The sequence below is a fragment of the Anser anser genome (genome assembly GCF_964211835.1).
Source record: "Anser anser genome assembly, chromosome: Z".
Lineage (NCBI taxonomy): Eukaryota > Metazoa > Chordata > Aves > Anseriformes > Anatidae > Anser > Anser anser.
This window is the reverse complement of record NC_139723.1, coordinates 17,932,687-17,945,441: the sequence shown is the minus strand read 5'-3', so window position 1 is coordinate 17,945,441 and position 12,755 is coordinate 17,932,687. Positions and strand designations below refer to the sequence as shown.

Here is a 12,755-nt window from a genome sequence, read left to right as displayed (position 1 = left end):
AATACTCAGCCAACCAGTAATGTGTGAAATGTAATTCTATCAATACGATTAAAGAAATGAATAAAGTAGAATGAATAAAGTAAATAGTGCTTATATGCAGTAGATTTTTATCTTAATTCAGTAGATAGGTTCTATAAAAACTTCACTGTAATTGGGATTAGTTTGCTCTTATCACATATTCCCCCCCCCCCCCCCCCAGGGTTATGGTCCGTATTCTTTGGGAAACTGGTTTAATACTAGACCTGGAAACTAGTACTAACCGATATTGCCTAAGGAGTCTGTTATCAGCTTCATTCAGTTAAAAGACGAAGCAACTTTGTTAGTGTTTATTCTTGTTAACTTACAGCAAAGAGTTCTTCATGTTTATCAATTTCCACACCATTTATTTTTCTTCTTACTTAGAACGAAGACACACATGACTTACATAGACCAGAGGAAGAGCAGAGTGCATCAGAAAGTGATTCTCTGCCTGAAATAACGTAAGTAGAATTAGATTAACTTGTGGGGGTACTTGTGCTAAACCTGTAGTGACTTCATTTGGGTATAATTGTTTCACCGGAGTAGGTTCAACAACATAGTAGATTGTGATGATATTTTTTTCATATTCAAGGAAGTTTTTTTGATAGAAATTCTGATTGCTGAGGAGCAAGTGATGCTTTGACTAAAACTTAATGTTTGGACACAAGAGAGAGGATTAACTGAGATTAGAAAAAAGCTAGTCCCTCTATAGTGAGTAACAGCAAGAAACTTCGCTGAAGAAGTTTTGTGATTTTATGGGTGAGCCTTTGTTGGGAAAGTTGATCTTAGAAAAGGTCTTCACTGTATTCTCTGAAAGTGGCATATGGCCATCAGAGCTTATTAGCTGCACACAGCGCATGTGGTGTATCGAAACATTCCTGACTGGAAATTTTTGCTCTTTGGAATTCGAGAGTGTAAGTTGAGACATACCTTTCCAGAAGGTACCCCAGCTCTGTCTCAACTGCACTCCTTTATGAAGTTAATCTTTGTGACTATTTCCTATACTTATCTATGTAACTGAGCAGTGATGTTTAAACAACTCTGTGCTCAAAGTTTCCATTCTATGTGATCAGAGATGTAATAATCAATGGTATAATTCTTTAAAGTTGATTCTGAGATGGTCCACTAGTTTATGCTAAGTTAGAAGCTCTTTTAAATGTGAAAGTTTCATGCTTCTGCTGTTCCTTTACTGATGGGCAACTCACTTGTAAAGGCGATCAAAGTTTCATTTACCCTGTTCTGGGAAGAGTATAAGAAAAAGTAGTAGTTTCCAATCTGAAGATTATCAATCATCTATAGGGCTCTGGCAAGTAGCGTCTGAATCCTAAGATTCTGTATTGCAATAGTTAATAGGATACAGAGATTGATACATGTACCCAGTTCTTCAATAATGTATGGTACTCACCAGTAGGACAGAGTTTGTCAACATCAGTTCATAGTTCTTGAGCAGGGTAGGTTTGAAAGGGGATGGAGAGACAGAAAAAGGGATTAGCAAATTTTGTATATCAAATAGATCTGCTTTACTTTGGAGCAGATTTGTTGTCTCTGTTGAATTCGGTAAGCCTGTTCACACTGGTGTCAACTGTGAATCCCTAAGAGAAGAAGTATTCCTATTTATTGAGAATCAAGAAATGCTTCCTTCAAGTATTTTTAAGTAGATTGCACTGAAGGCCATCAAAGGTGTTAAAGTTTATTTGAGATTCTGTGCTTAAAGTAGTAATGCATATTACATTTTTCTGCCGTAACAGTTTTCTTCAGTTTATTGTCTTAGTGTATTACCAATGCAGTTTGTGCTGCTCTTGAAGTACATCTTGGACCATGTAGTGTTTTACTAATAGTAACATAAACTACCCCTTTTTATGTCTTAAGTAAAACTGAAAAGCCAGCAGAGAGAGGGCACTTGCAAAGACCTAAACCCAATTTCATGAGATCCTCAGGAAAGAAAGAATCATCAAACCAAGAGAAAATGGAGGCTGAGACTTCCTCTCCAAAACTTGTGAATACAGCCAAAAAGGTCAGAAAGAGAAACGTTCCTTAATATGCTATGCACTTGTTGCTGTATCCATTTTGATCAGTGCTGATCCTGTAGACAAACTACAGTGTAATATGTAAAATTCTGAGAACTACCTCTGAGGTATCTATCTGTGCATTTGACCAAGAATAATATTTCTTGCTTTGCCTTTTTTTTTTTTTTTGGTTGGGATTGCATTTATTTTCTTCATAATAGCTTGTGTAGTGTTATATTTTTGGATTTATAATGAAAATAGTGCTGATGGATGTTTTAGTTATTGCTGAGCACTACTTATACAGAGTCAAGGGCTTTTCTGTTTATTGAACTGCCTGCTATCAAGTAGGCTAGAGGTGCACAAGAAGCTGGGAGGGACACAACCAGGACAGATGACCCCAGCTGACAAAATGGATATCCCATACCACAGGACATTGTGCTCAGCATTAAAGTGCTGGGAGGTGTTTGCCAGGGCTGCTGTTGTGGAGGGACTGGCTGTGCATTAGTCACCAGGTGCTGGACAGTTGAGTTTTGCATCCCTTGTTTTTTCTTGGTTTCGATTTTCTTTTGTTTACTTTTTTTGATGCATGAAGATGTCTGTATGTCAACCTGTGAGTTTCTTAACTTTTACCCTCGCGATTTTATTCCCCTCCATCCCTCTTGGGGGAAAGTGAGTGGTCGTGTGGTGCTTAGCTGCCTACTGGTGTTAAACCACACCTCTTGCCTTAATTGCAGTGCTCTGAGCAAGACAGTAGAAGAAACAGAGATGAAGTCACAGAATCGGAGAATATGGATTTGGATATGAAATCTGAGTAAGTATTGAGATCACTTTTCCAGTTTCATAGCATTATTAACTCTGTCTATAATTGTTACTTCATTCTGCATAATGCTGTTATAAAAAGACAACAGTAAAGTCAAAAACTTAATATGAATCTTAAAAACAACTTTGGCATTTTCTTGGATGATTCCAGTAATGGTATTACAGTAGAAGATACGTGCTTCTTTTCTGGGAAATTGCAGAAAGTATTACTTCATAAAGTACAAACGTTATTTGGAATTTGGGTGGAAAAAAGGTGATAACGATGGCTTGGCCATCCTCCCACCTCATCTACCAGCTGATGGCTCCATTTCTGACACTTACAGGAGCAGCAATGGCATGCAGTCTGTTTGGGTTCCTCACTTGTGTGATAACTTCATATCTTTTCAATAACTAGATAAATGAAGTTTCCACACCCTTAAGACTGAATAAAGTTTGGTACTAGTGTGAAGGAACTCACTTAATTGTATGCAAATCCTTCTAAAGACAACTCAATGTAATATTGACTCCCAGTAAAGAAAGTTGCACAAGTCATTGAATATAAGGCTTGAATATTTGAATATGAGAATAAATTTCATTGTTTTGAATCCTTTGTGCAGAGAGCCTGAGAAAACTGTAATTGGAATGACAAGAGTTAGAGGATGTCGACAGAGATTTAAGCCTAATGTTACAAGAGCATCTGGAAGGAAGGAGCCTGGGAACAGTTCAGGAAATGACAAAATGTCTCATCCAGAGTCTAAGGAGGGAACTAAAAAGGTACTTCGTGGAGTAAGATAACTGCAGATAATATGTTAGCTAAAAACCTGTTGGATGCAACAGCAGCATTCTCTTTTTTTTTCTTCTTTTTTTTTTTCTGAATATGACTAGGAATTAGCACTTACTTAACCAGTAGTGACTATGATTACTGTGCAGGGACATCAGCTTAGCTGGGAGATTGTCACACAAATAGGATATGCCAGTAATCTCTCATGTCCTGCAGCAAACACAGCTTTATTTGAACTAGATTTTACTGCACCTTTCTGACTCTGTGAAATTCAGTGTGTAAGAGTCCGTATCTGTCATGAGAAACCCATTTTGCACCCTGTTAGGGATAGTTACCTGATCTATTTATTAAGTGCAGCATTACCTAACGGAAAAGAATTAATGTTTTAATGTTCTATTTTTGTTCAGAATATTGACCAAAGTAATAGGTCTGATACTACCAGTGGAGAAGCTGCAGAAAAAGATGATAAAATCCTGGAGACAGTGTCTCAGTAAGTATATGAAAAATGAAAAAAAACCACCAACATGTTACTTTCCAACAATTTGCTGTACTTCTCATGTCTGGTAATATTACATAGTGTGGTAGTTATAGAAGTTTCTTGAGGAATTTCTGCAATGAGATAGAAATCGAGGGAATCTTTTTCTTTATGCATGAAATGAATTAACCATTTTTGTTTATAAAGCAGTGCTTTTAAATGAAACATCAATCATGATGAATGCAAAAAAAAGGAAAGCTAGTCCTTTAAAAACTATAACAAGCTTTCTTTAATAGCTTTAGTACTGAAGTACCACTATTTCAGTGGCAGAAACTGACTATTTAAGTAACACTAATCAGTGCTTATTCTTAAAGTGTAGTTCTTAAATCACAGAATCATGTAGGTTGGAAGAGACCTATAAGATCACCTAGTCCAACCTCTGACCTAACACTAACAAGTCCTCCACTAAACCATATCACTAAGCTCAACATCTAAACGTCTCTTAAAGACCTCCAGGGATGGTAACTCAACCACCTCCCTGGGCAGCCCATTCTAATGCCTAACAACCCTTTCAGTGAAGAAGTTTTTCCTAATATCCAACCTAAACCTCCCCTGGCACAACTTTAGCGCATTCCCCTTTGTCCTATCACTGGGCACGTGGGAGAACAGACCAACCCCCACCTCGCTACAGCCTCCTTTAAGGTACCTGTAGAGAGTGATAAGGTCGCCCTGAGCCTCCTCTTCTCCAGGCTAGACAAGCCCAGCTCCCTCAGCCGCTCCTCGTAAGAGTTGTTCTCCAGACCCTTCAACAGCTTCCTTGCCCTTCTTTGGACACGGTCCAGCATCTAAAGTGTTAGGTGTCTCTCACAAGGGCGAAAAAAGTCTAGTGTGGACAATTTAATGTGAAGGTAAATTAAGAAGTATGTCCTTTATTTCTCTTCAGTGGAGAAATGACAGCTGTAGTGTAAGAGGAGAAATGTGCTTTATGAGAGAGATTGTAAAAAAAAAGAACAAAAACTTTTTTTACTACTTTGTAAAGGGGAAAATAGCAGTGTGGAGGACAGGTAAACTGGATTTAATCAGGTAGAAAAATAATTCTTGGGTTGCTTCTTTCATCATGAATCTTTCTTGATATTCTTGCTATATAACTTGGCCCTCAGGGTTTAAATGCATAGAAGCACCTAGTAGTTGTAGGTGCATCTGATATAAATAACTCCATAATCTTACTGACATAATATATTCTCTGAATGTTTATGATTTAAACGTGTCATACCCTTCATTAAACTAGGTTCATTTGCCCCTAAACCAGATGCAAAAGAGTATCAGAAGAGCCATTATGGGTCAGGAAACTGTCTAGTGTGGTATTCTGTCTTCAATGGGGAAAGACAAAAAACAATGCAAGCATAAATTCTTACTTCTCAAGTACTTTTTCAGTCTCCAACAGACACTTCTAACCTCATTGTTTCATGAACTTAGTAATGCATAGCTCCACTTTAAGAAAGTGTATCTTAATAAATGCTTGAAAAAGGAAAATACCATTTCTTTGGAACTCTTACAATTTTAAATGTCTTAGATGCTTACTGATCTTATATATTTTTCCAGGTCTAATGAAATAACCAGTTCACAAGAAGACAGCAAACTGAGCGTGCTGAAACCAACACCTCTAAAGAGAGGCCGAATGCAGAGACCAAAACCAAATCTAGGCAGAACTGTTGCACGGAAAGATGACCAATTACATAAAAAAGATGCTGAAGAGGAGAAAGCTGAGAATGGAGAAGCAGAAAAGGTTGTGATACACCATAGAGATGAAGACAGTGGTTCGTGCCTCAAAAGTGTAAGTTTCTTGAACGGCTGCATAGACTGCATAGGTTTTTGCTGGGGCCCAAATAGAAGCTTTTAGTAATAAATATCTAGGTACATACTGCTTAAGTTGTAAGCCTGGCATTTGTATAACAAAGTCTTTCAGGATAAACTGAATTGTCATAGAATTTTCTAATGCTTGCATTTAGATTCTGTTTTCCATGGAGAGAGAGATTATATCTCACATTGTTGTGTTATGGGTGATACAGCTGTGAAAAGAGAAGTGTGGTATAGAAAGCATGGTCTTGGAAAAGAGACCATTTCAGGTGGAAAGTATATAGAAAAATAACATTTTAAATTTTTAAAGTATCTAGTGGTTTCAGTTGAATGCACCGGGAAGTAACGGATCTTTTTGAGCATTTTTGTAAGAGCTACTAAAAAATAACCTTTTGTCCTCCTGCCCTTCTAAAGGAGAGGTTGGCCAAATCTTTTTTCTTAATAGAGTGAAACTTTTATTCCCCATAGGATGTGATGGTTCATGAAGACCTACAGCCATGCATCGTGATGTTAGAAAGGGATGTTTCAGCAGATTCTGAGGTGAACTCGTTACGTGCAAGGCAGTGCTCCCAAGAAAAGTCCTCAGAAGCTGGAGGCTGTGAAAGTGTAAAGGGATCTTCAGATGACATGATAGTTGTTTCAGATTTCAATACAGGGTAAGGTTATTTTTTAAATGGAGTGAAGGGATGGTTCAAAGCCATCAATATCTCTAGGCATTCCATACTTCTACATTCAACTCCAGAATCAAATACCTTGTTACAGATATAAAACTTGCTTTTAATCAGGATTATACTAGACTTAAACAAAAAAACAAAATCCAAAAGGTCACGGTGACCCCAGTTTTCAAATAAGTATCTAAATGTTACTGAATTCCCATGCTTTTCTACTCCATGTTGATCCTACCAGTACATCCGTATATGCTTATGTAAATCCCTGAGCGTAGGGCTTGGTTTCCTATTAAGCTGTCCTTAGAAAATAATACATAAATAAATCTATTGTGTAGTTCTGGACATGATGAGACAAAGAAAGGAATTTTTAAAATACTTACATTCCTCTCAGAGTGTGACTGGAAGTTGTGGTTGTTCTGAAATGGAACATCAAAATGCTGTATCTTATAAATAGGTCAGCAAAGATAAGTAAAAAAAGAAGCAACATGTTTCTTTTGTGTGTTTGATATGTTCTTTTTTCACAATGTCAGTAAGTTTGCTGTTGCTCTAAGAAAGTTACTGTGTTTTATTTGGCTAATGCAGTGGACAAAATAACATAAAGTATGTAATGTATGATTTGGAGAACTGTCCCGTGCCTTTGACTGTTGTTCTTTTTGCTTTCACAGGGAGTCCGGTCCTGAGAAGCAAGAGGAAAAAAATGTTGTTTCATCAGCGCGGCTACTGAGGAGTCGATTCCAGAGACCAAAGCCAAATTTAAGAACAATAACTAGTAGAAAGGAAGTACTGGATGTAAATAAAGATGTATCACAGAAGCATAATAACAAAGAAGAAAGTTTGATGCAGTGTGATGGTGAATGTAGTAGCCTGCCTGACACAGATGTAAGGCTTTTCTTTTTCCCCCTTTTAGTTGGATTTCAGCTTTTGAGTTTATGGAACTGAAAGAAACATCTGATGATTTAAAACCAAAACAAAACAGATTAATCTTTTCAGAAATGATCTTTTTTCAAAAGTTAGGATTTTGTATATGAAAACTCCTGTACTTGACTGTATGTGAGGAACACGTACAATCCATTCTGTATTTCCTGTTATGTGTACAGCTATCTTTTTAACTTGGATTTGCAGAGATGTTAGGGAAGAAATAAAAGTGCTAATAAAAGATGGCAAAGAAGAAATCTAGATTTCAAGGTGTTTTGTTTAAGAGACAAGTGTGTGCTCTTCTTGGAAGGCCTGGGAGGTTATCAGTGAGCAATGAAATGAAGGTGGACTAACTTGACAGGAAACACTTCGGGGAGTGATTAGTACAGAACTTTATGGACGACATAACATATCTTATTTTTGGTTTTGTCTCTTGACTTTCTCATTTGTGTTTTCTTTCTTTTTTTTTTTTTTTCCAGAAAGCTGGAAAACATGAAGTCCTGAAATCATTGGAATCCTTAGGAAAGGAAAAGTCATTTGGCCCTCAGGATGCTTCTGAGAGGCCAAGTTGTAAGTACCCACAGACACTTCCAAGATCAGAGGATGGTGAATTGAAGTCTTACCTACCTGTAGAAAAAGAAGATGAGACCTCAACTACTACTGTTGGGTAAGGGCGTAGCTAGTCAGTTTCATTCTTCACTTACAACAAAGGCATTTTAAAAGGAAATCATTGTGCTGATGGATTTCTAATTGGCAAATAAAGTCTAATAAAAATAGCGAATGAGGTGTCAGCTCCCATAGTTTCAACACTAGTTGTATTAAAACTCCAGTTATTGGTATTCTAAGCATTAAATGAGTGAGCATTAATTTTAGGATCATAGAATGATTTGGGTTGGAATGGATCTTTCAGGATTGTGTAGTTCTAACTGCCCTGCCATTGGCAGAGTCATCTTCAACTAAATCAGTTGGCTCAAAGCCTCATCCAGCGTGGCATTTGAACACTTTTCTGGATGGAGCATCCACAACTTCTCTGGACAACCTGTTCCTGTATCTAACCACCATCATAGTAAAGAATTTCTTTCTAATATCTAATCTAAAGCTCCTCTCTTTTAGTTTAAAACTGTTACTGCATGTCCTATCACTATAGACCTTGGTAAAGTCTTTCTCTCTTTGTAATGAGCCCCCTTTAAACGTTGAAAGATCTCCCAGGAATCTCTCTTCTACAGGCTGAACAACCCTAGAAACAACCCTAGAACTGTCTTTCCCATAGGAGAGGTGCTCCAGCCCTCTGATCCATCTTTGTGGCCTTCCATAAAGGAAGAACTCACTCCCAACAGGTCCATGTCTTTTGCTTTAGGTCCCAGAGCTGGGTGCAGTGCTCCAGGTGGGGTCTCACTAGAGCTGTGTAGAGGGGAAGAATCATCTTCCTCAACTTGCTGGCCATGCCTCTTGACACAGCCCAGGATATGGTTGGCTTTCTGGGCTGCAAGTGCACATTGCTGGCTCATATACAATTTCTCATCCCCAAGTTCTTCTCCGTGGGGCTGTTTTCAATCAATTTAGCCCTAAGTCTGTACAGATATTGGGGATTGCCCTGACCCAGGTGCAGAAACTTGGACTTGGCTTTGTTGAACTCCACGAGGTTTGCATGGGCCCACTTTAGCATGTCCAGGTCCCTCTGGAGGTCATCCCTATCCTTCCAGAGGATCAACTGCACCACTCACCTGGTGTTGTCTGCAGACTTGCTGAGTGTACGCTCAATCCCACTGTCTGTGTCATTAACGAAGATATTAAATGCTATTGCTCCCAGTATGATCCTTTAAGGGACAATATTGTTACTGGTTTCCATTTGGACGTTAAGCTGTTGATGGCAACTCTTTGGATACATGCACCCAGCCAATCCATCTAACAGTCCATGCATCAAATCCTTATCTCTTGTGTTTAGAGGCAAGGGTGTTGGGACTATATCAAAGGCATTACAGATATCAAGGTAGATGACATCAGTTGCTCTTTCTTTATTGTCCAGTGCAGTCACTGCATTGTAGAAGGCCACTAGGTAAGTGAGGCATAATTTGCCTTTTGTGAAGCCATGTTGATTGTCTCATCACTTCCCTGTATTCCATATGTCTTAACATAGCTTCCAGGAGGATCTGCTCTGTGATCTTATCAGGCATAATGGTGAGGCTGGTAGTTCCCAGTGTCTTCTTTCATACCTTTTTAAATTTTATTTGTTTTTTATTTTTTAAATGGATGTGACGTTTCCCTTTTTCCAGTCACTGGGGACTTAGTGCCATGACTTTTAAAACGTGATGAAGAGTGGCTTAGCCAGTTCATCTGGCATTTCCCTCAGGACCCTGGGATGCATCTCATCTTACGTCCCACGGACATCCAGCTTCCTCAGGTGGTCTTGAACCAGATCTTCTGTGATGGGTGGGACTTCATACCCCCAGACCCTGCCTTGAGATTCAGGGACTTGGGAGATGTGGGAAGAGCAGTTGTCACTGAAAACTGAGATAAAAAAGTGGAGCACCTCAGCCTTTTCCATGTCAGTTGTTGCCAGATCCCCAGATTCATCAGAAGGGGTACGATTTCTATTGTGTTCCTTTTCTGACTGATGTCCCTATAAAAACCCCTTCTTACTTTTCTTCTCATCCCTTGCCAAGTTTAGCTATAGCTGAGCCTTAGCTTACCTGATCTGATTCCTACATTCCTGGGCAGTATCCTAGTATTCTTTCCAGTGTGTTTGTCCCTACTTTCACTGTCTGCATTTCCTTTTTCCTGGGCAGTATCCCAGTATTCTTCCCAGTCATGGTATTCGTACCACAAGGTATGAAACCAACAGGATTTCAGTGATGGTGATCAGACTGTAGCTTTCCAGCTCGACAGTATCTATCAGCTGCTGTTTGTCTCCCATGCTGTGTGCATTGGTATAGAGACACTTCAGATGACTTGTCAACAGTCTCACCTTCTTGGTAAAATCTTTTTATAGGGCTGGAGGCATTCATCCCTTCTCTTGTAGGTGCACTCTTCTACTTTATTGCTTGTGAGTATAGAGGAATTACAACTCTTAATTCTGTTGTGGAAGAAATTAGGAGATGAATGGTTTGAAATTTTTGCTGAAACAAAGGTTTGTTGTGCGTAACTTACACTCAACAGAACTTTACATTTATGTGATGTCTTTTAAAAACTAAGCTGTGTGCTATATGTTAATTTCATAAACCTGTGTTTTTTAATGACTTGCTTTTGTATTAAGTTTCAGATGTTTTTTTATTTCTGTATGACTTATTGATAGAAAAAATACAGCTCAGGAAGGAAGTAAACAAACACTTCTTCAACCTGTCCAGTTTGTGAGGGCCCGATTCCAGAGGTACAAGCCAAAACTGGGAAGAGCTGGTGGAAAGAAGGAATTACAGATATCAGAAGATAATGAAGGGGAGAACAAGTCTGAAGCAGATGAGTTGGAACTGCAAAAAGATGAGTCTGCCAGTACTGCGTCTGCCATGGTAAGTCCGGGAAGAATAATTACTTTGCTTTCAAAAATGTGGCTCCAAGTTGCATGTTCTATCATATGAAGTTGTATTAAAACATTTAAGTTGCATTCCCTGAGGCAGAGAGACCATATGATATGAAAGAAATTCCCCAAACCATTGTATGCTGAGGTTTTGCAGGTACAAGATCAGTGAAGTCTACAACTTGCAGTATTAATGTGTTCTGGAAAATGAGATCTTATTTTGTTTGGATTACATGATAGAAAAAAGGATTATGCACATTTACGTAAATAGAATAGAAGTTTATTTTATAGAAAAATGGGCTTTTTGCTCATTTCATCTTTTCTGTTTAGATTATTAAAATTTGTATTGAGGAATCCAGAAAGTATCAAGAGAAGGCAGAGGATAGCTATTTTTCTGTAAGAGTGAGTTAAGGTTTTATTAATTTTGAAAACTTTGGCTTCACCATTATAGTGCCTGACACTTCTCTACTTTACACAGGTAAATAGTCATATTTACATACACTGTGTGTCCCACAGACACTTTACTAGGCACTGTTAAAGGTACTGAAATCCTTGAAAGCCAATATAGTATCAACTCTCTGTATTTGTTTTGTGGGTTGCACATGAATCATGTCATGGATGCATGCATGATTGTCTCTTTATAGACTCCACTTAAATCTCAAATGTAGCTAAGCTTTGTAAGAGTGACTCATTTATTTTGGAGTGGTTGTAGCTCTTTTTATTCTTGAACCCATGCACAGCTAGCTTGGAACGCTTGTGTGCTGTATTCCCAGAGCAGAGCATGAGCACGCTGCCCCTGTTTCAGTGCTGCAGTAGTATCTCACTCCCAGCTGAGAGAGTTGCTTGTGGTTTGGCTTTGGCTATTCTAGACCTTTGTGGCCTGTGAACCATGCATGTACATCTGCTTTGTCCTGCACAAATGCGCAGATTCACAGCTGGTCTGATGCTTTTCTATACTATTGAAGCTGTCTCAGACCTGGAGTGCTGTCGGATGTGTTTGAGCGGTTTCTTTGTGGAACCGATGTAGCAAATACAGAATTAAAACTAATAAACCCTTCAGAAACTGAGGTTATGTTGTAGTGTGTTGGATGTGTCTGTATTGTACGTGACAGCATCTAAATTTCAAAGGTGTTTCCATTTGAAAAAGTATTTTTTTCCATCATGCTTTGTATAATAGAGTTGATTGAATGCTAAATAGAAGAGTGCTACCCACTTGCTTGAGTGCCGATGACAGTGTTTAAGAGCCTAACTGTAGGTAGCCCAGGACTGAAAAGAGTTATGTTCCCACTTGCCTAGAAATTGCATTATGTGCTCAGGAAGATTGCTCTCTATAAACACGATTTCTTTTGTTGATTCAAACTGGGAAATTAATGCAGAGAAGTAGTTTGTGTTTTTATAAATGCACTTCTGTTTTAAAACCTTCTTTGGTTCTCCTTTTTTACTTGTGCTACAATGCATAATGCTTTTATTTTTATTGCAAATCAAAGGGTGAAAATGAAGCTGTATTGCATCAAGCAAATGTATTGAGCAATGAGGAACAGGCACAGCAAGAGGCGCTTCAGGTGCCATGTATTTCTGAAAACATATTGAATGAACAAAACAGGTGAGGTTAGAGTTTAGCAAAAATCACGTGAAAAGTTTTTATTTGTTGCATAATACGACACTTTTGCAAGAGTAAATTCTTTTGTTCATTTTGAGCTGACTTTCTATGGTGCTTAGTTTTCAA

The 12,755-nt window shown here is 38.4% G+C and overlaps 1 protein-coding gene across 7 annotated transcripts in view; it reads left to right on the top strand.

Moving 5' to 3' along the window:
- Positions 1 to 12,755, top strand: part of BDP1 (BDP1 general transcription factor IIIB subunit) — a 55,775-nt gene that overhangs the window by 16,487 nt on the left and 26,533 nt on the right. For all 7 annotated transcript variants that reach the window (XR_014576633.1, XM_083817265.1, XM_083817267.1 and 4 more), the window contains exons 13-23: positions 403 to 479; positions 1,888 to 2,032; positions 2,759 to 2,835; positions 3,440 to 3,596; positions 4,011 to 4,093; positions 5,681 to 5,912; positions 6,404 to 6,591; positions 7,269 to 7,482; positions 7,998 to 8,185; positions 10,811 to 11,021; positions 12,517 to 12,632. Coding sequence is in view for 6 of the 7 variants with exons in the window: in XM_083817265.1 (XP_083673391.1) it covers positions 403 to 479; positions 1,888 to 2,032; positions 2,759 to 2,835; positions 3,440 to 3,596; positions 4,011 to 4,093; positions 5,681 to 5,912; positions 6,404 to 6,591; positions 7,269 to 7,482; positions 7,998 to 8,185; positions 10,811 to 11,021; positions 12,517 to 12,632 (1,688 nt within the window). In the remaining variant the exon portion in view is untranslated. The remainder of the gene's footprint in view (positions 1 to 402; positions 480 to 1,887; positions 2,033 to 2,758; positions 2,836 to 3,439; positions 3,597 to 4,010; positions 4,094 to 5,680; positions 5,913 to 6,403; positions 6,592 to 7,268; positions 7,483 to 7,997; positions 8,186 to 10,810; positions 11,022 to 12,516; positions 12,633 to 12,755) is intronic.